General features: G+C 42.1%; 1 protein-coding gene across 7 annotated transcripts in view; it reads right to left on the reverse strand.

Annotated features, from left to right (window-relative positions):
- The window catches only part of Fat3 (FAT atypical cadherin 3), a 584013-nt gene that overhangs the window by 64264 nt on the left and 493770 nt on the right, over positions 1 to 25979 (reverse strand). For 6 of the 7 annotated variants that reach the window (XM_036193856.1, XM_036193855.1, XM_036193852.1 and 3 more), the window contains 4 exons: positions 20534 to 24607; positions 16345 to 16541; positions 15206 to 15359; positions 11405 to 11638 (listed from right to left, as the gene is read on the reverse strand). In XM_036193856.1, the coding sequence (XP_036049749.1) occupies positions 11405 to 11638; positions 15206 to 15359; positions 16345 to 16541; positions 20534 to 24607 (4659 nt within the window). Of the gene's footprint in view, positions 1 to 11404; positions 11639 to 15205; positions 15360 to 16344; positions 16542 to 20533; positions 24608 to 25979 lie in introns of those variants that run through there. The other variant, XM_036193857.1, reaches the window with a different exon arrangement.

Raw genomic sequence — 25979 nt, forward strand, 5'->3', positions numbered from 1 at the left:
TTTGGGGAGACACAAAAACAAGGGAAGTTGTTGCTGTGGATATTGCCCTGTATAAATAAAATGCTGATTGGCCAGTAGCCAGGCAGGAAGTATAGGCGGGATAAGAAAGAAGAGAATTCTGGGAAGTGGAAGGCGGAGGAGAGAGAGCTGCCAGCCACCGCCATGACAAGTGAGATGTAAGGTACAGGTAAGACACTAGCCTCGTGGCAAATTATAGATTAATAGAAATGGGTTAATTTAAGATAAAAGAAGTAGATAACAAGAAGCCTGCCACGGCCATACAGTTTATAAGTAATATAAACATCTGAATGATTATTTTATAAGTGGGTTGTGGGACCTTGGGGGCTTAGTGGTACTTGGAGAGAAGATCTCCAACTACAAGTTATAAATACTGAAACTACCATTTACTCACAAGAAGTCAAAGGGCTCAGTGTTGATAAAGCTGTAATGGTAGGGTGAAGCTGCCTGTTCTCACAACCAGCCCAGAGCCACCAGTTCATTAGAACCCATAAGTCCTGGAGTAAACTAGAACCTGGACCTAAGTAAATGAGGAGGTAAATCAGCAAAGAGAGAAGGATGCTTGCAAGGGGTGGCTTGGAAAGGGTGTCTGAGTAGAAAGTGTTCTGTGATATCTAAGCTCAAGGAACTCACCAGCAGATGTTGAGTATAATGCCTGTCAGGGCGGCCTCATGGTGGGACAAGACCACAGATAAGAGCCCCACTGCACCCTAAAAGGCAGGAGGTCACACTGGGGTCCTTGGCATTTCTGCACAAAATGCCAGGAGTAGGAAGAAATTCCCCAGTTGTGGGTCTTCCTTGAGGCCATCCCTACATTGCTGTGCTTTGCATAAGTCTCTCATCCAGAGAGGGACTGCCAACATGCGCATGTGAGTGGGGAGTGGTAGAAGATGCTTGAGCTCTTGGTAGAAATCAGAATTCTCTACTCATGCTTCCTTAGAAGGAATTACCATCTTAGATGTTGAGTGTGTTCTGTTGCCATTTTAGGATGCTTATTTATTTAACTATTTGTTTTGAATAAAGGTGTTTAAAGCTGATAGTGCTTAGAATTATAGCCCGTTTGAGGATGGTGTGGGGCCCAGAGTGTTGGGGAGCTTACTCCGATGGCTAGTAAAGGATGGAACTGCTCTATGTAATCCAGTCTTAATCTTAATATCACTCTGGGTTCATTCCGAGAGTGTGACATAGGAAAGGTACATGTCTCAAGCTTGTATTCAGCCATATGCACTACTAAAAGGACTCTGATTCCGGGAGAAGGAAAAGAATCCACGGAAGTCTTAAAGGGCCTCAGAGCCCTTCACTGTCTCCAAGCCACTCACCATTAAACAGGCACCTGGGGAAGCCATTTCACTTTGAACAGCTTCTCCATCTGCAGGTAGGAGGACCAAGGTCCTCTCCTTCAGGAATATGGTACATGTGAAAGTTCTTTGAGGCCTGGAGAATGGCTTTATGCATAATATTATATACACATGCACACACACAACACACACACACACACACACACACACACATATACAGAGAGAATGCATTTGTATATGTGTACATGTTTGCATGGATGTGGGTACTTGGATATAAGTCTGTGGAGCTGAAGTCAACCTCAGATATTGTTCCTCAAGTATCATCTACCTTTTTACTTATTTTTGAGACAGCGTCTCTCATTGGTCTGGAATACACTGGTTGGATGAGGCTGGCTGGTCAACAAGCCCCAGAGATAGACCTCTGTAGGTCTCTAGTGTTGAGATTACAAGCACATGCCACCCTGCCTAGTAGTTTATTGCACAATAGAAAGAGGCTTGGAACACATTGTTCTCCAGAAAATGACTTAAATCTCTCAGTTCTCACAGAGGGTTATTTAATTTTTAGTGATATTTTAATAATCCTTTAACCACCTTTAAAGATTTAATACTTCAGACAATATTGGAGCTTGGGGGAAGGAACACACAAACCTACATTTAGTCCTAACTTGTGCAGCTCAGCAGTAATGATTGCTAAGGCATCAGGAAAAACATTGATTTATATGATGCTTACAGGAAGATGGGAGAAATGAGGATAGAATCCCTCTTAGAATATTTTCCAGGAGAAATCATCATGATTTAGAATATTGGCTCTAGGTGTTGAGGTCCTCCTTTTAAAAGAAAGTCTTCTGGGGTCAGTTTCTGTCTCTTCAAAAGGGGACAGTTTGGGCTAGATTTCAGTAGTGACATTGTAAACATCTACTAGGATTGTGATTTCCATGGGAAACAGTTATCATATCCACCCATTTCTCAACCATGTCAAAGTGGCTGTGGTCCCTAGGTGGCTGAACTGGTCGCCATGGGGTTTACCATGGGTCTGCATAAGACCCCATGTTCCTCAGAGAGATAACCATTCTGCAGGGGATTCCCAGCGATGCATGGATAGATAGAATTTAAGATGCCTGTGAACTTGCCTTCATGTATTTCTCTATTGCTCCATAGCAAGTTGCTTAAGACCCTAATAGCATAGCATAATGAATACACACTATCACATGATTTTTATGTATCAGAAATCCAGGTGTGGCTTTGCTGGCTGTTTCTCCATTATGGTTTCCTACGAAGTTGCTCGTACATTGTGAGGTGGGATGTGAGTTCATCTGTTAGCTCAATGAAGGCAGCAGGTTTGACTTTTAATCTGACTCATGCAGTTTTAGGTGAACCCTGATCCATTCATTGCCATGTGGGTTTCTCACAGCTCTGCAGTGGTTGCTCCCTGCTGTGAGTAATCCAAGTGAGAGTGAGAGAGAGCCCTCTGGATGGAACTATGGCCTCCTAAAATTCATGTTTCAAGGCTGTATTCTTTAAGAGATGGAATGGAAGACTTTTAGGAGGTAATTTAGGGTTGAATAAGGTTAGGTCATGGGGAGAAGTTAATGTGAGGCAATGGGAGCTCTTCAAAACAAACAAACTAACTAACTAACGAACGAAAGAAAGAAAGAAAGAAAGAAAGAAAGAAAGAAAGAAAGAAAGAAAGAAAGAAAGGAGAAACAAAGAAAGAAAAAGATACTTTTCTGTCCCACCTAGTATACACAAGAAAGGTCATGTTAGTCTAGAACAAGAAGACAGGGGTCTGCAAATCAGGAGGAGTTCCCTCCCCTGGTCCTAACCAACACACACCCTGACTCTAGACCATGAAACTCTGGAACTGTGAAAAATAATTTTCTTTTGTTTCAACTACCTAGTGCTTCGTTACAGCAACCTGAAGTGACTGAGCAGAAGACGGAGCTCCAGTGAATGTCGTGGCCTTCTAAAACCTACTAGCCAAAGGGGTAGCAAGGAAAGAGCACACTCCAGGAAGCAAAAGTCACAGGGCTCAAGGTTAGAGCAGGACCAGAGGGAGAACAGCTGTGGTGCTTGAGTAAGAATGGCCTCCATAGGCTGACATGTCTGAATGCTTAGTCACCAGGGGGTGGCACCATTTAAGAAGGATTAGGAGGTGTGGCTTTGTTGGAGGAAGTATGTCACTGGGGGTGGGCTTTGAGACTTCAAAGGCCTATGTCAGACCTAGTCTCTCTCTCTCCTTCTCTCCCCTCTCTCTGCCTGTAGATCAAGTTGTAGCTCTCAACTACTAGTCTAGCACCATGCCTGCCTGCATGCAGCCATTCTCCCTGCCAAGATGATAATGGACTAAACCTCTGAAACTATAAACCAGTCCCTAATTAAATGTTTTTTTTTTTTATAAGAGTTATCCTGGTCATGGTCTCTTCACAGCAATAGATAGTGACTTAGACAATCGCTGATATCTTCATGTTCATTAATTTCTAAATAGATTTGAAAGCATGTTCAATTACTGGTGTAGGCAACAAAGACAGTGATATGTGTGGTGCCTGTGATTTTATAGCCATACTGTGCTGGATCTTGGTATTAATGTACTAAAGAAGAAATGCACATGAATACATAGCAACTTTAGAACATACCTGGACTGATATATTTAATTGTAATGTTTCTATTTTTATGAATTGCAAATGATCTTCTGAGAGATGATCTAGCAATGTAACCAAGTGCTCAGGTGTTTGCGACACAGAAGTAGAGTTCCTGAGTGGTTCTCAGTGCCTATTTAGCAACAGTAGGTCATGCTCACCTGGGAACTATCTGAAATGTAATTACCATAGTGCTTTGCATCCCAGACTACTGAGTCATAAACTCTGGAGGAGGGCCATTGCCAGTGGGGCTCTGGCAATGGGGCTTCTGACTCTGTTGCATGCATAGCCATTCTACTGAACCGGCTGCTTGCTGACCTCTGAGGGCCCTCAGGTGACACCAGCATAGGTAGTCCAGGGAACTAATTTGAGCACCACTATTTTAATAGCATTATGAGATCCCCTGCATATCTGTTCCCCAGTTCTTCTGAGCTCCCTTTTATAATACCTGCTATCCTGCCACCAGCTTACAGCTCAGAACAAGTAAAGCCTGCAACGTACTCATATAGTAAATTGAACAATGGCATGCCAAGGGCAGGGCTATTATGAGAAGTGGGAATAATGTATCTGAAGCCCTTGGCACAGTGCCTGCCATGGAACAGTAGCTGTAAAAGTGGATGTTAACAACAACATTATGATTATTTTCATTTGCTGTCCTTACTGAGTGCTGTTCTTGCTTGGGAAGGTGTGGAATTGGTAGAGTCATGTAAGATACATCACACCAAAATGCACACTGTACTGAGGGAATTCAAGGCAGAAAATGGAGTGCCAATGGGGAAATGGGGCATTCCAAGTCCTGAGAGACATCCCTGTCCATCCTGAACAAATCTTATACTGACATTTGAGGTTGGCAATGCAAGCTACTATTACTCTAATGTTATGCAGGAGGGAGGCCCAAGACTTGCCCAAGGCCACAGGCTGCTAATCATCTAGGCATCTCTACAAATATGTGGTATTTTGGTCCATTTGTTTATTAGGGGATATGTGTCTTAGGGGTATCTGGTAACATCCCTGTGGCTTCATCCATAGGATCCAGAGGAGGCTGGGTACAGTTTCGTCTGGGGTGTGAGGCTTTGAGGGTGTAGAATGCTTAGGGAACCTGAGCAGAAGGAAGTCTCAGAACATGTACATAGATCCCTTGCAGCATCCACATGAACCAATTTCTTCCTGACTCCACAGGCTGTTCCCTTCCCGAGTACTGAATGTGGTAGATACTTCAGAGTTCAGATTCCCCTCTTCTGTTCCTGTGTGTTTCTGTATTTGCCTCTGAGGTCCTGTGCAAAAGTGCTACGTTTAATCAGATTGCTCTCACAGAGTATGGTGAATATATTTACTTTTCCTCATGAGGGAATCAGAAGAGTGATCACGGGAGATGAATCTTTACTTTGCCCATCCGATTTGAGAAGCTTGGGTACAGAATAGAGAGCATGTCTGATTCTCACAGAATGGCACAAGTACTTCACACTCCATTCCAGGAGGAGGCCGGGGCACTTGAACATTTCTGCTGGTTCAAGCATTTCACCTACATACTTTCCTTTGCTCTTTCTGGTTCTCCAGAAGTGGCAGACTAGAAAGCAGAAACACTGGACAGATTTATTGGAAATAGTTTTGTCAAAGAGATCTGGAAGCCCTCAGTGTTTCCTTTAGAGTACACTCCCTCACATGGCTTTCCTCTCTTTGATCAGGACCTATGCTCTCAGAGTTAATAGTTGACCAAGCCCCTGGGAAAGTCCTGTATGTCCTTATATGTCCAGGAAAACTGGTTCTTTTGGTTTCTGCTCCATGAATAGTACAGGACCCATTATGCTGTACAAATTCCCAATGGCCAAATGAGCTGTGATTATTGTAAGTGTCCCCTAGGAAGAATGATGCAGGGACAGTAGAATCACACTCAGGGCAGAATGGAAGTTTTCAGGCTCCTTGGTCTTCCTGCTTCCTTCTTTTCTGTTAATAGAAGGCTGTTATCTCCTAATTTTAGAGAAGGACCCCTTTCTGGTAGACTTGGAGCTTTTCATATCTCTGAATGTAATTACCTGTCCACACCACATCTTTGTTAGGAACTTATGATCTTTCTGCTCATGTTCATCTGTTCCCTAAGGTTGAGATTTTGATGAGCCTGCCTTGCCATTGACCTAGGCCCCTGCCAAAGTTTGTAGATTTCACACTTGAATCTCTCTCTGGGCTTCCTCCGATCCTTCTCATTTTGGTCCTTGTGGTCTTCCTCAATACTTTTTTAGGATGTTTTTTCATATCCTTGTTTGTCCTGTTCTAATCTACTTTAGATGCTCCTACTGTGTCAGGCTTCCATACACCCAGAATTGTCTATTCATTTCTTAAAAATGCTCATCCGTTTTCTTTCTGATTGAGTACCTGATCTGTAGTCTTCCTGAATGATCATAACACACCCTGCCCAATTTTCTGGTCCCATCCCCTTTCCTGTGTCCTGGACTACATGCTGTTCTCCCAGCTCTTTAGTTGGCTTAACAGAGTTCTATCTTTATAACTTCATCTTCATGGTCCATTGACTTCCTAAGTCTGTTCTTACTGAAGACTGTTCCCAAGTCCCACTTATTCTGGGGCTCGACATTTATGACTTACTCCTTGACTTCTGAGTAGCTTGAGGACTGTCTCTCTACATAACTCATCTAGGAATGTCTTACTGTCCCATTTACAGCACTTGTTACCCTGGTGCTCACTAAGTATGGGTTAAGTTGATTGGAAAATACCTGAGGTGTGCTCTGGGCCTGTACACTTCTAAGATTCCTCAAATTCTAAATTTTGTGGGAATTAGGTAACAAGAAAGGAGCAACTGGCTCATTAGAATACATTCCTTTCTTTATGCTCTTTATTCATAGTAAGAAAGCATTCCTCCTCATATCCCGGTATCTAGAAAATGACATTTTCATAAACAAGGGGCTGTAGCATATTTATTTACACTTTACAAATTTACACTTCTTTTCATGCCATGTTGCCTAAAATGGTCACAAGCTTTTTGTTCTGATCCTTCACACCACGTGTTTCTTTTGATATGAAAAACAAACAAACAAAAAACAAAACAAAAAACAAAGACCCCCCAATGAAATTCTGATAGGCAGAATTATTATCCATTTAATTAGCTACTGAATTCTTCCCTCCCAGAATTCCCTCCCCCAGTATATTCTCTCTCTCTTAAGGCATGCAACCACGGTGCTTCAAAAGCCAGATTGCTTTTCTGAAACATGAGAAGTGCAACTTTTCTTTTTCTTATCTCCTTTCTAAGCATGCTTTCCCATACACTTCGGGCTTCACTGTTCCTCTAAAGATGCCTTTCTCACTGCGGGCTGCCTGCTGACCTGTGGCAGCTGACCTGCATCCTGCTTCACTTAAGCAGCATAGTTTTCCCCCGTCTTTTCACTCTCCTCCAGGAAACTGCTAGGAGTTAAGGCTTGCCCTGCTCCATGCTTTGTCTTGTTCTGTTACTTGTTGTTTGTTTTGTTTTGTTTAAATTCTAATAAATTTTGGCTTTGTTTGACTTTTTGAAAAACAAGCAAAATAAACAAACAAACAAAAAAACCAACAAAACCAAACCCCCTGAGCTCCTAAGAACTGTTAATATCTAAAAGGTCTACTAAATCTAGCATAACCACAGAGGTACTGCTTAAAAGGCCAAGACATCCTTGTTTTTACTGAAAAGATTATTAAACTTTCATAAATTTGGGGTCATGAAGTCATGTCACTACTTTATGTGGCTGAGGATATTTCCATTTTACAGGAAAACTAAGAACTTACTGCTAATATCTAGACAGTTACCATGCTATTTCTTAGAACTCATAAAATGGGTGTAAAATTCTCTTCCTCTGTTTTATGTTATTCCTGATGGAAGAAATTCTTATAACATTATTTTTCATTCATTATGAATGATTCATTGGAAGGACCTGTTTGACTAAAAGAAATAATATGTTTAAAAAGAAGAAACCCAAAAAGTGAAGGTCTTTGGACTTGGGAATTCATGGAATCAGATTTTAGATTAATATCTTGTCATGTCTCTACAAAGTAGAGTGACTAAGTATATAATACAGCTCAATGATGGTTGTCAGAGTCCATTTGGAGTGTTATGACAAAATATTTTACATGAGTAACTTAGAGGTACCAAAATTTTGCTACAGTTCTTGATGCTGGAAAGTCTAAAATCAAGGCACCAGCAATTGACTCCTTAAAGATGCTACCTCTGTATCCTCACAGCCAGAAGGAGCATCAGGCTCCCTCCAGCTTTCTTGACAAAGGCATTCAACACTCTTCATGGACCTCCACTTTTGTTACATGCACTCCCTTCCCTTCAAAGGCTGCATCTCAAGACAAACACATTAAGGGTAAGGTTTCAATGAAAGCATTTTAGAAGGACACAAAAATTCATGAGCGGACACCAGTGAATATAGTTTACCATTTCATGTAAAGGGGTATTCTTAACAGAAGTCTCCTGAGCCAAACAGATTCATGACTTGTCACGACAAGTTAATTCAATAACTTGGATAAAGCTGAAGCAAATTCTGCTAAGAGAAAACATGCCAACCTCAAATGGGACAAATGATATGATTTTGGTTAATAACATTTTAAATAACAAAATAGAAGATATAAAGGTGAATGTTTGGCAGTGTATAGAAGTTGGGAGGGAGGAAGGAGGGTGTGGTCATGATGGTGTGAGAGGGAGCCTTGTGCTGGTTCAGGATGCTGGAAGCTTTGTGAAAGTAAGCAGTGATACTGCTGCATGTGAAGCCTTGTTCACTTCCAGGAAAGGTGACTATGCCTAGTGGATTGCACCTATGTCAGCTTTGGGATTTTAGTAACAATTCTGTAGTTAGGCAAGATATCTCCACGGAGGAGTGGGCTAAGTGAAAGTTAAAAATTCCTATGAATCTATAATTATTTCAGAATGACTTTCTTTAAGAAAGATGGAAATTTCTTTATTCTTCCAGAGAATGGCTTTCAATTGAGGTTGCATGGTACCATCAGTGCTTGGGGGGGCCGATCTATAGAGGGGGTCAGTGGCTACCTTTCAAGCCTCAGCTGCTATTGAACACATTATGAATGCATAGAATTCAGATCTTCTGAGTGCCATGAAATTTATAAAGTGCTAGAGATTAAAATATTAAACACTAACCCAACTTTTATATAATAATAACTAAATTGAGCTCTGTATAACACTGTATAAAGAAAATGAAACACACTAGAGGGCCAGATTCAGCTTCACAGCTATGTGTGTGAACTCAATTTCCACACATTTCATATGGCCCCATAATGGGTACCAAATTCAAGCACCTGATAATCACTCTACACTGCTTCCTCTAGTCTTTCACCTTAGGAAAGACCGAGAAATTTACACTGGAGACCAATGTCATATTGGGGACGCTAAGGACTCTGTCTTAAACTCTCAGTCATGAGACCTTCTGATGACAGTTCAGACAGACACTACTGTGAGCTCTGATCAAATTCCCCACTACCACTTCCTCAGCTTGGTGCATGGGCAATGGTGGGTCCTCGGTTAGTATTGCTTAAGGCACTCATTTGTTCTACCCCAGCTATCACAGTTCTTTTGTGGGAGTAAGATCTTTCTTTCCAGTTTTGCATGTGTTTCCTGATTTGAATTCAGGCTGCCAGAGAGAGCAAGTGACATGTATCTTTAATTGCTGAGATGCCAGCCAACCCTGCCATGATTCTTTTGAGAAAATGAACAAGAGTCTGGTACCATACAGGAGGTTTCTTCAGGTTGACATGATGGCCAGGCACACATATTTCCTACACTGATGTCTATGGCACCTAGGTCCTTGGTCTCCATGTGAGGCTCTGCAAAGAAGCCTTCTACTTATTATGGAAAATGTGAAGATCAAAATATAAGGTCTCCATCAATTTTTTCTTCTTCCAGGTCTTCCCATCCCTGTCCTGATAAATGACCAGAATTTAGATATTCCTCCCATTTGCCAACCTGGTTAACTGAGCAGACAGAGGTGAAGGAGGACACATAGCTAACCATGTTCTTCCTCACATCATGCAAATCAGCTCTAGGACCATATCTCTCCACCCCACCCCACCCCACCCTACCCTTACACTGTCCAAATAGCATGTGCAGTGACCAGACTTGTGTTTCTAATCTCCAGCAACTTGAACATATCTGGTCACTTCATGAAATGAATGAGTGACAGAATTGAAGGCTTTTAGCTTTTGAAATTTTATCTATGGACTAATTATACATCTTCAAGTCAAATTTTAAATTGTTAAAAGACTCATTAGCATTAATTCTGTCCTCTTTTCCCAAAAGTCTTCAGATAAGAGTCCAGAGAATCTTTCCTAATTTTCATTTGAAAAAGATTATTTGCAGTTATTACATAATTATGCACTAACAAACAGTCTTTTTGTTTTCCATTTTTCACAATAATATACATGCTTTTAAATAATTGGTCTCGGCCTTAAAATTATGCTAATGTGATAAGAGCAATAACTCAAGTGTAGCCTCTAATTTCTGTAAGGGAAAATACGAAGAGACCCTGAGTGCTACGTTTGTTTTCAGCTAATTATCATGTGTTTGCTTTTCCATTAGTCCAATAATTTTTCTATCATTTCAGAATTAAGCAGTAAGACAGTGAATTATATAAAGGCCTGCTTAGCATAGCAGACACACCCCATAATTTCCTAGTCCTCTGATTGACAGCTCTTAAAATGTACAAGCAAAAGGCTCTGTATGCCCTTTCATATTTATATCCCATCATATGGTCACCTCAATAACTTATGCATTCTTAGAAGGGCTACCTTGCAATTAACTCCAGTCTCTTCCAACTCATCATCTCATTATGTAAAAAGGATTTGAACATAAACTTTATTAGTGACTTCAGTTCTAGGTCTTTCTTATCTCCCCCCCTCCCCACTCTGCCTGGTGGTGCCTGTTTGTAAGTAATGGGGGGTGGGTAGAGGGAAGAGGCTCTGGAAAATGCCATTTAAAAAATCCACATTGCACTAGTAGTAGATTTAATTATTGGTCTTCGCACTGTGGGCAGTACAATAGAGACTGTCATATTTCAGCAGAGGCTGTGTCATGAGTCTTCTTAGAAATGGAAATGAACTCTCCCTGCTGCACGGCACAGTGTTTCAACTGTGCTTAGGAGGAACAGGCAAGTACAAATGCTATTGTTTTTATTGCTATTTTAAAAATAAAAACCACATAAGCAAAAGACCAGAGCCTATAAACTATCCCCACATCCTTAGTTACAAGGTCCAGGGATCCCTAGAACTCTAGAGGAGGAATGGGGGAGGGGAAGGAGGAGGTGGAGGAGAACACATGGAGATTTTCCTGCATAAGAGGCACCCCAGCTTAGGAGTGAAAACCTGGCTTACTGAATGTGTTCTAGCAGGAGAAGTTTCTAGAACCTACTCCTAGGAGGGGTATGCCAATGTGGGAGAAGCTTGGCTGGTGAACTGACTTACCAACATCAGGGTCCACTGCTTGCACTCTGGTCAGCAGAGCCTTAGTGGCTGTGTTCTCGTAGACACATGCAGTGTAGTGGTTGGAAGAAAACACAGGGGCGTTATCGTTCACATCTTCCAGGAGCAGAAGGACACTGGAGTGGCAGAAGCGGCCGCCCCCGTCAGTGGCCCTGGCAACCAGGTTGTACACTGGGACCCTCTCCCGATCTAACAGGGCCAAGGTTTTTAACTCGCCTGTGAAACAAAACAGCAGCATAGTTGGTCTGACTTTTCAAAAACGGTCTTTCCATGGAAAAGCAGAAAATCAATTGTATGAGGAATTCTAAATACAGGAAGTACCAAGGACATAAGGCCTAAGTGCCTTGTAAATTGAAGAAATAGAGCAAACTCAATTTTCAGGCATAAAGGAAATAGCACAGAGTTTTAGATGCACTGGCAAACCAACTGCTTGACCTTCAGATTAATTATTGCTTTTACAAGGTTTCCAGGGCTTGTCTCTTTTGGTGAATGGGGAAAGCTCTCATAGATGGATGGCTCCAGGTATAGTCCTGGTTTCCATGAGCCAGAGGCCCAGAGCATAATATCCTGTTGCTAAACATGCTGCTTTTTATCCCATCTTTTAGAGGGAAATAAAACCATCAAAATTGGATGGCTTTAACAGAAAAGTCTTGAGGGGCCCTGTGATGATTGACATAGGTCAGTTTGACATGACCTAACCAGGATCAATAGGAGTCAAGGTTCCTGGAATATTAAAGAGAGGCTATCTAGATTAGATATTCCTCTGAGAGATTTTCTTGAATAGGCTGGTTGAAGCCTTAAAAACCCATCTTAAATGTGGGAGGCTCCATTCCCTGGGCTGGAATCTTGGACTGTGCAAATGGAGAGTTTGAGCAGAGTGCTGGAATTCATTTCTCTGTCTCTAGACTGTGGAAGCAATGGGACCATCCAACTACCCCAAGCTCCTACCACAGGAGCCCCCCATCATGATGGACTGTACCCTAGAGCAACAAGCGAGATCAGCTCTTCCTTCCCTACAATGCCTTTGCCAGGGTGTTTTTTCACAGCACCTGGAAAAGCAACTAATGTAGGTTCTAGAATTACAAGGATCAAGCTGAGTATATAAAATAATGGGGTTCTAATGTATTAGCTCATATTTGTGCCACATTACCATCTATCCTTCCCTTCTTTGTTTATCTCATCAGTCTCCCTTCTACTGTCACACCATATAGATGATGGACAGATAGACAGATGGATGGATAGATAGATGGATAGATAGATGATAGATAGATGATAGATAGATAGATAGATAGATAGATAGATAGATAGATAGATAGACAGATAGATAGATAGATAGACAGATGATAGATAGACAGATGATAGATAGATAGATAGATAATAGATAGACAGATGATAGATAGATAGATAGATAGATGGACAGATGATAGATAGATAGATAGATAGATAATAGATAGACAGATGATAGATAGATAGATAGATAGACAGATGATAGATAGATAGATAGATAGATAGATAGATAGACAGATGATAGATAGATAGATAGATGATAGATAGATAGATAGATGATAGATAGATAGATAGATAGATAGATGATAGACAGATAGATAGATAGATAGACAGATGATAGATAGATAGATAGATAGATAGACAGATGATAGATAGATAGATAGATAGATGATAGATAGATGGACAGATGATAGATAGATAGATAGATAGATGATAGATAGATAGATAGATAGATGATAGATGATAGATAGATAGATAGATGATAGATAGATAGATAGATAGATGGACAGATGATAGATAGATAGGTAGATAGATAGATGATAGATAGATAGACAGATAGATAGATAGATAGATAGATAGATAGATGGACAGATGATAGATAGATAGATAGATAGACAGATGATAGATAGATAGATAGATAGATGATAGATAGATGGACAGATGATAGATAGATAGATAGATAGATGATAGATAGATAGATAGATAGATAGACAGATGATAGATAGATAGATGATAGATAGATAGATAGATAGATAGACAGATGATAGATAGATAGATAGATAGATAGATAGATAGATAGATAGATAGATAGACAGATGATAGATAGATAGATGATAGATAGATAGATAGATAGACAGATGATAGATAGATAGATAGATGGATAGATAGATAGATAGACAGATGATAGATAGATAGATAGATAGATAGATGGATCTGATTTTGCACGAGAGAGAAAATATGCAATATTTGTTTTTGTCTTTTCCTCTATATTACCCTCTCTGACCCACCTCCCTGCATCCTTGTCTCCTTCTTCCTCCAAAATAGTCTCTTTTACCTTATGTCACATACATATGAATATACATGTACATTGGTAATCTGTGGAAATTATCTTTGTTGTTGCTTAAGTGTCAATAGAAAAAGATAAGTGCAGTGAGAACCTGATTAATTGCTATTTGGTACAATGTATGACTTGTGGATCATTGCTACTCTGAATAACATTGGTGACATTTGGAAGAAGCCACATGAGTTATCAGTCACTTCCTCCTATGGTTTCCTTGCTGATTATAGTTAGTTCTCCAACACAGGCCACACTGAGTCGTTTGCCTCCCTTATTCAAAAGTCCCCAGGGGCTTTTCAGGAGGACATTCAGACCCTCCATGGTCTGTTTCAAGATGCTCCCTCCTTCTCTCATGCTCTGGTCCTTGTAACCTGCAGTGTTCTGCTTCAACTCGTAGAATCTTGCCTCAGTTTCCCATCTCCCTTCCTCAGAGTATCAGCTACTTCTGTGATATTCCTTTGCATTTCTTCTGGGCAGTCCCTTCACTGTACCTTTCTATTGTGGTTTCAGGTTGTCTATCTTCCAACAGGGCCCAGGGAGTTAAGGAGCATGTGCTGATGTGACTATGTCCACGCTTCCTGGTAGGATCCATGGGAGTGAGACAAGGGGAAGCCAGTGATTCTTGAAGACTTAGTTCACTGGGATGAACACAGGACTGGAAATATGCAAGCTGTTTACTCCTTACACTTCATTTAAGAATTTCCACTAGATGAACCACCCAATCCACAACACAGAAATAATATGCTGCCATAAAAAAGGACTTCTCCACCATCTCTGGCCTTCAAATTCTGGCATCTAACTTTAGTTTACATAACCTTTTACCTCATAATTTCTGTCTGATTATGCAAGAAAATTGGGGGCTCATAGCTTTGGAGAACTAGGCACGAATGGTAATGAAAACCAGACAGGAGTGCTAACAAGAATCAGAAGAGAACCAAAGGGATTTTACCATGAAGGAACTTCTGGATAAACATTGTGCCTTAGTTTGCATGGTGACCAGTGTTTGTGATGCAACTGCCTGCCATTCTTTGTGAGCCTGGTCTTAGCTCACAGAGCTGTGTGCTTATTTAATGCTAGTAAATGTGTGTGTGTGTGTGTGTGTGTGTGTGTGTGTGTGTGTGTGTGTGTGTGTGTGTGTGTGTTTGTGTGTCAGGGGGATGGAAGGAAGGAAGGAAGGAAGGAAGGAAGGAAGGAAGGAAGGAAGGAAAAGGGGGAGGAGACAGGAGGAAAGTCCTGACTTTAACCAAGTCAAATTCCTGTGGCCCAGAGTGCCCACATCTATACATTAGGAACTGTTTATTTCATAGTTTCTAGCACATCAGTGCCTCATATCAAGGCTCTAGTTCAGTAACTGTCTACTGATGATGAGAACACACAAGAGGATAAACTCTCACATGGATAAATAATGGCATTTCCTCAGAGAATAAATTTCACCTTACCATTTTCTGGATCTAGAAAAAATTCATTGTTTCCAGATCCATAGAGTGAGTATCGTATATCTCCATTAGATCCAATATCTGCATCCTTGGCACTGACCTTCAGGATGATTTTATTTGATGGAATGTCTTCTGGAAGAGATGCTGAATATGCAACCTGGGCAAAGGTCAGCAAGAGTGAGTCAATCATTACTGCCTGTGGTACAAATTTTATAGCTACCATTTAAGCAGATTTCTTTAAAATTCATTCATATGGTTTAGCTTTTGTAGGTTCTTTCTTTTGCCTGAGACCACATTTCAGTGTTCAATAAAACTTACTATATTCATTTTATTACATTTCTGTGCACAATAACTTATAAACATTTATTGAGCATTTACTGTATGTAAAGAAGATGTGACTGCTAAGAACACCGTGGTGAAGACAACGGATAATAGTACTGCACTGTGAGATTTGACACTGACACACTGGCTCTGTCCATTTCTCTGTTGAGAGCAAATGGACTCCCGGGATTGTTTTCACCTCTTTACAGAGTCATGGGCAACGTTGGGCCTTAGTATGTGAGATTAAGTCTACATACTTCACTGGTCTAAGATACAGAACACAAATATTGTCTCTTGGTCCACAGGTTAGAAAACACAGATTAACAATTATTTAATTTTGGCGAGAAAAAATGCAATCTAGCTCTCGTGTCAGCGTTGTGAGTTTGTACAACAATGGAAAGGCTATTTCACTGGGGTCTGGAGACCTCACTCAGCAACCATGTGGCCACGGACAGCTGTGTCATCTGCAAACAGGCAACTCACCCATAGGGTCCATTCCTTTTGTCCAGTGACTAAGAAAGGTGCTGAGAGTTACTTAAGAAGATCCTTTATGAATTACTTAAAATTTGACTTTAAGGCCCATCATTTCTGTTTAATTAGGGAGTGGCATGGGGATTGGGTGCTTGGTCTTGCTGGCTATCTAGATTCCTTTCACACTAAGAACATTTTATCCCAGGCTCGACTTCCTTCCCTTTGATGTCCAATTGGAGAAAAGAACAGATATTAGTCTGGATTTAGGAAGAAATGTGCAATGGGTTTGAATTTCATTTTAGAGGGATTAAGCCGGGTTTTAAAAATCAGTTTTCATCCCTGAAGCTCACCTGATCACATACTGGGCTGTTGTCATTTACATCACTAACAGTCACTTCCACTATGGCCTGTGTGACAAAGAGTCCATCAGAGGCAGTGATATTGAGGAAGTAAATGTCTTGTTCCTCTCGATCCAGAGGTCTCTTCACATAGACCTTCCACTCACTCTGCACCATGCCCAGGGCAAACCGTCCTCGGGGGTTCCCTCCTGTGGTGGAGACAGAGCTTCTGAGAACTCACAGTTGACACCTACATGAGAGTCCATGTGGGGGCATCCAGGTGTCCCTAACACTGTATTCTTATGATACTGAAAAGAGTGGAGAGTCCCTTCATTTCTCCTGCAAAAAGCATGATATTTATATGCTCATCTTGTGTGGAAAGTGAAACAGCAACTTTCTGAGATAATCAAATTCACTTGGAGAAGCTGGGGATGGTCCTTTGTTTAGTTTCCCTTAAAGATAATCAGATTCAAACTGTGAACCATCAATTGGCTCCTCAGGATGATGCAATTGTCTTTCCACTTGGTCTCAAGAGAGGCTGTATTACACTGTAGTTCCTGTCACCAAGACAATTTCATTAGCTACTGAGGTGATGGTGCAATCAAGGAAAGGCAGCTAGTTCTGTTAAGCGATCTTTTAATGAACGCTTTATCATACAGCAGAGGTCTCCTCACAAGGACTGGAGTTTGGGGAGAAAAGTTTGTACCACAGAGGACAAACCATTCGTATTAAATAGTCCCAACAAGAGGTCATTTAAGAAACAGCATAAAGATAAGCATTGTAATGAAATCAAAGGAACGAGAGTGAAGTTGTAAAACCGGAAAGTAGAAGAGCTGGGGGAGAGTGGCCCAGACAGATTTCCTTTCCAGTCATGACCCTGAGCAGATAAGACAAGAGCTAGGAAGAGGGAAGGAAACTTGACCTCTCCTCCCTAAGGGGGAATCATGCCAATTCTGACACCTGGAAAGGCTGGACCAAAGACGACAGGAAACAGTCAGAATGCAGACTGGGGTGGCCATTTACTTGGTATTCAGTACTTATCCTCTGCTCTAGACAGCAGGGATTCAATAGTAGATGAGACCACAAAAACTGTTTCATCAGTAAAGCTCAAGTCATAAAGGGGAAGGCAATGGATGACATGACCGAGTAAGTGGCTGAGACAGCCCCATTGCCTTGGGTTCCTCTGGGTGTACCCCAATCCCCCACGCTATGGAAATGCTGAAAGACAAACTTTGCCAAAAGAATCCACCAGCTAACCTCTGCTTTCTACTCCACATTCATCCACAATAGACACTCAGGGTTTTGATTGCTTAGGCATTCTGGAAGCGCCCATCCCTCCTGTCCCTTTGGTAGGTCTCTGAACAGTCTGCAGCTGCTCAATTCATGGATTTCCCTTTCCTCAAATAAACTGTTCACCATTTTAATGTGAAGCTTGGTATGGAGGTACACATCTGTAATGCCAACACTGTGAGGCTGAGATGGGAAGGTTGTGAGTTTAAAGTCAGAACGGGCCACATAGTGAGTGAATGCCGTGGGATGTTCTATATGCTGTGAATGTGTTGCTCTGATTGGTTGATAAATAAAAAGCTGATTGGCCATTAGCCAGGCAGGGTATAGGTGAATAAACAGACAAGGAAAATTCTGGGAAGGGGCAGACGCCAGCCACCACCAAAGGAACAACATGCCAGCAGACGGGTAAGCCATGGCCACATGGCAGCTTATAGATTAATAGAAATGGATTAATGGAAATAGGTTAATTTAAGATATAAGAATTAGATAGCAAGAAGCCTGCCATGTCCAGCAATATTAATTAATATAAGCCTCTGTGTGTTTAACTGGGGAACACAAATGGGAGAGATTTTTTCAGACCGTTGGCAGGCTGGGACTCAAGAAAACTTTTAGTTACAAGTGAAGAGCAAAATGAAGAAATGAATGTACCTAAATTTATCTTGGAACACAATAAACAAAAGCATACAGAAATATATATTGCAAACTGTTATTTCACTGTAAGAATGGAACTGGCTCACTTCATAGTCAACTTTTTATAAAAAGGCACACATGGTCCTAGAATTCTAAGTATTATCCTGGTTCCAGAGACACTTCACTATAAGAAAACACAGGATAAATGGACCCAAATCATATTAGATGACACATTGCTCCACTAGGACCATGTTTCCCCCTTTTTATAGAATTTTTCTATCAGTGTAGATATTTTTGGTTGTCACAGGATGGTAGTGAGTCTATCTACTACTGGAGTACCATGGGTAGAGGGGCCAGGTGTGACTGTGAAGTGATCTATAATATATAAAGAGCAGACTGCCTACCATAAGAGACACACCCAGCCCTAGGTGGTGGTGGTGATTACTGAGAAACCATGCCTTGGGAGACTCAGGTTCCTCTCTGTAATATCACTTTCTGCCACCACTGGCTGGAATTCAATTATGCTTTAGTTGAATATTATTCCAGCACACACACAGAGTCAACCTCTCTATTAAACACCTTCAATGAAGGCAAGCCCACACCGTTCCTTTGTTACATAAAATGATTAATGTTTCTTTGTTAATCTGAGGCAGCACAGCCAACTTGTGCTACATCAGGAGCAAAGCTTAAATCTAATTAAAATTAGCCGGGGTTGGCGCTGCTAATAGTACGAGGGGCTTTAAGCTGCGCGGCACTCACTACCTTAGAGAAGCTGATGGGATGGTCCTTTAAGTCATCTACTGATACTTCAGAGCCTATGTAAAAGTAATCGAGACTGGGTATTTAATAATTCTTTCAAGTATAAACGGGTCCCTCAGAGTGTCTTCCCTCCAAAACAAAATACAAATAAGTCAAATCCTTGCTTCTTTTGTATCTCTCCTTAGCAAGATGCTCTGTGCTTTAACTGTAGAAATATACATTTTCATGGAACAAGATGCCAGATTTTAGAGAAAGCAAAAAGTACTTGAAGTGTTCTTACGTGAGAAATGCCAGCTCCTTAAAAGACACAAAGAAGAACCTTGGGAACGTGTGGCAATCTCAGGCTCTTGGTGTTTGCTCCAGTACAGATCTTATTCTGAAGTGATGAATTAACTTTTCCACTAACTTACTTAAGCAGAATCTGTGTCCTGAGGGCATCCTAATTAATTCATTTTTCCCTCTGAATAATGTGGCTTTTCTAAGGGGAAAGCCACTTGACTACAGTATTGATGGTTTATTTAAAATATTTTGGCACAGGCCTTATGTTCTGCAGAAAGTCTCAGCATCAAGGTGTTGGCTCCAAGGCCCCAAATGGTTTTTAGGAAGGACTTTCCTAGTGCTGCCAACCTTTCCCTCTTCATTGCTGAAAGTGGGTCATCCCAGAAAGCTCCTCCTGAGCAGGGGCAGACTCTTCATTTGATGTGAATCCTGCAACCTCACAGATCAATGGTGACATTTTTGTACACTCTTAATGTCTTATTTGTCCATCTTGATTTTTCTGGTGAACAACAACTTACTATTGGGGAAGACAGACAGGGGTTTCAAGGAAAGAGGGATGTCAGAAGAAATATCCTTTGATCCTGAGTTATAAATTTAGAATTTCTCAGCAAAAGGTCAAAGGGGGACCTCTAATTTTCATGTGTATGAGTGTGACGTCTTATAACCAGAAGAAAGCTGCCACAAAGCTTTGGGGACATACTCTTGATCTGTAGCATTATTGAAAGCTCAGAAGGGAATCAAAGTTTAAAAACATCTTTTCCTACTAAAAAGAGCTGTTATTTTATTTTCTTCAATTAAAATATTTTGCTTGGGTTTTGTTTTTTAAAGCAATAGGAAGTTGGGCAGTGGTGGCACATGCCTTTCACCCCAGCACTCAGGAGGCAAAGGCAGGTGGATCTCTGTGAGTTCGAGGCCAGCCTGGTCTACAGAGTGAGCTCCAGGAAAGGAGCAAAGCTACACAGAGAAACCCTGTCTCGAAAAACCAAAAAAACAAAACAAAACAAAACAAAACAAAAACAAACAATAGGGTGTGATGCAAAGGTTTGTACCAGCTCCTGTACGAGCATTGTAGACTGTGGCTGAGCGAAGAAACAACAACTGGAAGCCTCCACGTAATCAGATTTCTCACTCAGGGCCACAATTTCCACACCTCTCATCCACATCTCATCCACCTGCCACTGGTCTTTGCCCACCTTTCTTCAGTAAGCAGAGCACATGGGAAAACTGGGGTGATGGGACTTACCCGTAATGTGGTAGCTCACTTGGCGATTTATGTTGGAGGTATCTTTGTCCAAGGTGCTGAGAACAGCTACCACTTCTCCTGGGGGGTCGCTTTCCTTTACATTTCCTCGGTAAACCTCATGAGCAAAGACTGGTGCATTGTCATTTATATCTGTCACCTTGACTGAAACCAGAGCCATGGAAGAAAGAGAGAAAGCCTCTCCAAGGTCAGAAGCTACCACAGAGAAGGAGAAGGTGGGGTCTGTCTCATGGTCCAGGTCCTTCAGTGTACTGATCCATCCTGTGTTACTGTCAATATTGAATGCTTCCATTACCTTTTCAAGGTGGGAATCTGAGTGTAGGGAGTAAGTGACCTGCCCATTGGCTCCCCAATCCATGTCTATGGCTCTCACCTGAGCAAGCTTGGTGCCGACAGGCATTCCTTCCATTATGATTGTCTCATAGCTTGATGTTTCAAAGACTGGCTTGTTGTCATTCAGATCCAATACCTTGACATCTACATCCACAGTGAATACAATGTCCACCTTGTCCAGTGGTATAGTAGCTGCTACTTTAAAGTGGAAAGCTGGGTTGACTTCATGGTCAAGGCGCTTGTCAAGCTTGATAGCTCCTGTCTCTTGTTCTATGATAAAAATACCCTCTTTGTTATTCTCTGGCCGTTCTCCATTAACTGTGCTGAACCGGACACTCTGGTTGGGCAGAATCCTCAGGGTGTCCACTGTGCTTCCAATGGCTGTATCTTCTGCAATGGTAAAGGAGTACTGTGACTGGGTGAATGAAGGTAGAAATGTTTCAGGGGGCAGGACGTGGATGTAGACGGGGATGAGGGAGTGCCTGACTGGGATGCCACCATCTACTGCCTTCACAAAGAAGGACAGCACTGTATTTTTCAGTTGGTTAAAATTGCCCTTGGTCACCATCCAGCCATTATCAGGATCAATTTCCAAGAGGTCAGCCACTGAGACTGAGGCCTCGCTGTAGAGAGAGTATGTAATTCTAGAATTTGCTCCATCATCTGGATCCAAAGCTTGAACTTGAGTAACTAAGTGGCCCCTTCCTACGTCAGCCCTGACGCTGGCCCTGTACTCCACCGTCATGAACTGAGGGGCGTTGTCATTTTCATCCACCACAATCACCCGCACAGTGCAGAATGTCATCCTCCCCCCTCCATCCAGGGCCCTCAGATAAATACTAATATCTCCTTCCAGAGGGTTTTCACGGTCTAGTCTTTCTGTTGTGATGATCTGTCCATTGCTGCCTATGAGGAATCGATCCTTGGCAAAGTCATTGATGATGGAATAGCTGATCTGTCCATATGTTCCTGGATCTCCATCTGTGGCTGGGACATGAATGACCTTTGTCCCAGAAGCTGCATTCTCTCTTACCTCAGCCACATATGTGCTTTGTGAAAAGGCAGGGCTATACAAGTTAGCCCCAAGGACTCTGATGTGCACCTGGGCAGTGCTGGTAAATAGTCCATCAGACACAGACACATTGAGACTATACAGAGGCTCCATGCGCTGCTTCCTGTGGCTAGACAGTGTGAGGACTCCACTCTTGCTGTCCATCAGAAAGCTCATTCGGTCATTCCCAGATAAAATGCTGTATTCCAACCGGTCAAAGTCAGAGCTGTCTGCATCTGAGGCTTGCACACAGGTTACAAAATGGCCCCGGGGGGCTAATTCACTCACATAGGACTCATAAATGAGCTGATTAAAAACTGGGGGGTTGTCATTGACATCAGATATATAGATGTAAACCAGGACTTCGCTGCTCATGGGTGGGAAACCATTATCAGTTGCTGTGACTTTCAAGGTGCAGTGTTGCACCAGCTCATGGTCTAGCATCCTCGCTGTCAGGATTAAGCCACTTGAGCTATCTATGTGAAAGTAATCTGTGCTATTGTAGGTATCCTGGACAATCTGATAATGCACCAGCTTGTTGTTTCCTGTGTCTGCATCCGTTGAGACAAGTTGCAGAACAGGGGTTCCAATGAGAGATGCTTCAGATAGTGTTGTGTTGTAGGTGGGCTGATCAAAAACAGGAGGGTTATCATTGACGTCATCCACTAGCACATCCACAGTGACTTCAGCCCTGGCACCTGTAAGAGCATCACTGGCTCTCACTGTCAACTTGTAAACAGATGTGACTTCATAATCCAAAGGACTAATGACTTTCAGGACCCCTGTGTCAAAGTCAATGTTAAACTGTTGGAAGGGATCCCCATCAATGATGAGGTATATGATGCCCTGGCCTTCTGGGCTTGTGGCATTGATACTGAGAATGGGAGTGTCCATTGTGACATCTTCATTGATTGATGCTGTATAAAAGGGCTTATCAAACACAGGCATTGCTTTGTTAACAATGGTGATGGGAAGTTCCACTGATTTGGATAGAGATGGATTGCCACCATCTTTGGCGAGGATGGTGACTCCATAGTCAATGTTGGAGAGGTCTGAGTTGAATGCTTCTTTTAAAATCACATTCCCTGAATTAGGGTTAATTTCAAAGTGGCCATAGTCATCCTGCAAGATGTAGGTCACTTCTCCATTGGCACCTTTATCTTTGTCTATGGCTGTCACCTGGTATATCAGAGTCCCTGGCTCAGCATCAACTTGCACAGCAGCATAGTAAGGGAGGCCCACAAAGACAGGAGAGTTGTCATTTACATCTTCAATGTTAACCCTGACTACCACCCTTGCCACACGCAAATGGTCCAGCTCACGACTGGCTTCTACTACCAACTCATATAACTCCTGTTCTTCGCGGTCAAAGGGTACTCCTGTGGTCTGTATGACTCCTGAGGTAGATTTTATCTGGAATTTATTTCCTGGGTTTAAGATGCTGTATTTCAAGGGCTCATTAAGGCGGTTTCCAACTGCATTGACAATAGCAACTTTGGTTATATTTGTGCTGTTCTCTGAGATGGAGGTGGAATAAAAGCTTTGTGTGAAGTGGAGGCCACTGTCCATGGCTTCTTTAACCATGATGGTGACCATGGCAGTACTGTAGAACTTCCCATCAGATACTTTGACTATCAGCATGTAATGATCTTTGGAGAGATTATTGTTTTTTATGGTGAGCACTCCACTATTTGGGTCCATTAGAAAATGATCCACACTCCCTTCCATGAGGCTATATGTCAGTTCAGGGGGTACCTCAGAGTCAGGGTCTGTGGCACTCACCTTCAGAACCTCCACACCAACATAGGTGGGGAGAAGTAAGACTGTCTCAAACACGGCCTGAGTGAACACAGGTGGGTTGTCATTCACATCTGTCACCTCAATTTTGACTTCAACAGGGCTCTCCGCAGTCAGCTGGGGGCTCCCGCTGTCTCTCACGTGCACATGGAAATGGAAATGTGCAATGGCTTCATGGTCCAGGTTGGCAATTGTTCTGATAGCCCCTGTGCTTGAGTCCACTGTGAAGAACTTCTTGGCTGTGGACTCCACAATCTGATACACCAGTAATGCATTTTGGTTACTGTCAGCATCGGTGGCTCGGATCACCAATGGGCTGCTGTCTAGGCTCCTGACAATGCTGTTGATGGGGGCAGCCTCACTCAGGCTGCCTGAGTATTGAGAGAAGAGGAATACTGGAGGGTTATCATTTTCATCCACAATCTGAATGCTGACAGTGGCATTGGAAGCCATGCCTGCCATGTTAGTGGCCTGAATGATGAGTTGATAGGCAGAGGTCTGCTCATAATCCAGAGCTCTCCGAGTTGTGATGACTCCAGAATATGGATTTATGGTAAAGACTCCATTGATGTTTCCATCTTTGACTTCATAAATGAGGGTTGACTGGCTGATGGCTGAGATCAGGATGACAGACGTTCCAATATCAACATTTTCATTTACTTCGGCTTGATAGTCTTTGTGAGTGAACTTGGGATGGGAGTTATCAGACATGCTGATGGAGATGCGCACAATTGCAGTGGCAGACATTGGTGGAGAGCCTTGATCTGTGACTTTAACTGACAGGACAAACTGACCCATGGCTGTCATGTCTGGCTCTTTGGAGATGGTGATGAGGCCCAGGACTGGTTCAATCTTGAATGTGTTCCCCGTGTTCCCTAAAACACAGAGATGGATGGGGAAATGAGTTGTGAAAGGGTCATGAAAACCTTTTAGTGGAGAATCAACCTTCCTCTTAAGGTACTTGTCTATAATTTGGCCAGCAGTGAGCAGCTGTTCAAACTCTCTATCAATCATTCTGGTATCAAAAGGAGAACTTTCTTTCTATGATATTGAGAAACAGCTCAAATGATTCCTAATACAATTATATCAAATCAGTAGCTTCTCAATCCAGAATAAAATCATTAGCAACACTGTAGCTCTGTGTACACATTTGAACTGAGACACAACAGCACTTACAGCAGAGTCCCTTCTGCTTGGAATATATGGAGTTTCCTCTTTTCTGGACCCATGAGAAGAGGGACAGCTGGGATTGGCATATACCTTCACTAATACATCTGCCTATGTGTATGTACACACTCTAAATATAAAATGAATATGTATTGGTAACTATTATAGGGCTGCATTTTCTGTCTTAACCCTTAAAAAAGAGCAATGTAGAAATAGTTTCAGAACACCATCATAGTCACATGGTTTCAGGTTGTGCCATTGGAATCCATGCTACTTTTTCACATGAAAACAGGCTTTCTCCAAAAGTGACTTTGGTCAGGTGGGGCATTCTTCTAAGTCATTGCTTGCTTTGCAAGTTTTAAAGATTTCCTCAGTACTCCCCTTCATCTATTCTGTTGTTTGTCCCTTTCCTATACTATATGAATACACACAGGTACAGATGCAGGTGTAAAAGCAGACACAAGAAACGCAAGATTGTTACTCTACTCTGTAACTGTTCTGTTTACTCCACATTGGGGAGCTTTCAGGAGAAGTAGGGCAGTGATGGTCAGCAAAACTGTCCTTGACACCACAATGATGAGGCACAGCCTCTGTGAAATGGAGGCCTGGGTGCTGCTGTGACATGTCTGGCATGGGAAAGAAGAGGGCTTATAGCAGAAACACTTTTGCTAAGTATGTGTAGGCCCAGCATCCATGTCACCCAAGCAATGGTCGTCCTCTACAAGTCACAGTGGCGCACAGCTTTGACCTAAGGATGCTAATAGTTCACGTCCACATTCTTTGATGTCAGTGTCCTACTGCACAGTCAGCAGGTGAGTACTGCCTCACTCTAGGTCAACAGAATGTTACAGAAGGAGTGACGCTAAGGCATATTTTCACTCCAGGTGGCCTTTATACCCCTGCTGTCCCATCACTGTGGAGCCATATGAAACATCCTTCCAGGGTGCTGTGCTCCCGTATCAGTGGGCCTCTCTACTCTTTCAGTATAGTGAGCTTCCCTTAGAGTTGGCTACTTGCTTATTCTTTTCTTCTACTCATGAATCTTTGGAAAATCAACGTCTGATTATGGCTTGGAATATG

Source organism: Onychomys torridus, chromosome 7, assembly GCF_903995425.1.
Source record: "Onychomys torridus chromosome 7, mOncTor1.1, whole genome shotgun sequence".
In the NCBI taxonomy this organism is placed as follows: Eukaryota; Metazoa; Chordata; class Mammalia; order Rodentia; family Cricetidae; genus Onychomys; species Onychomys torridus.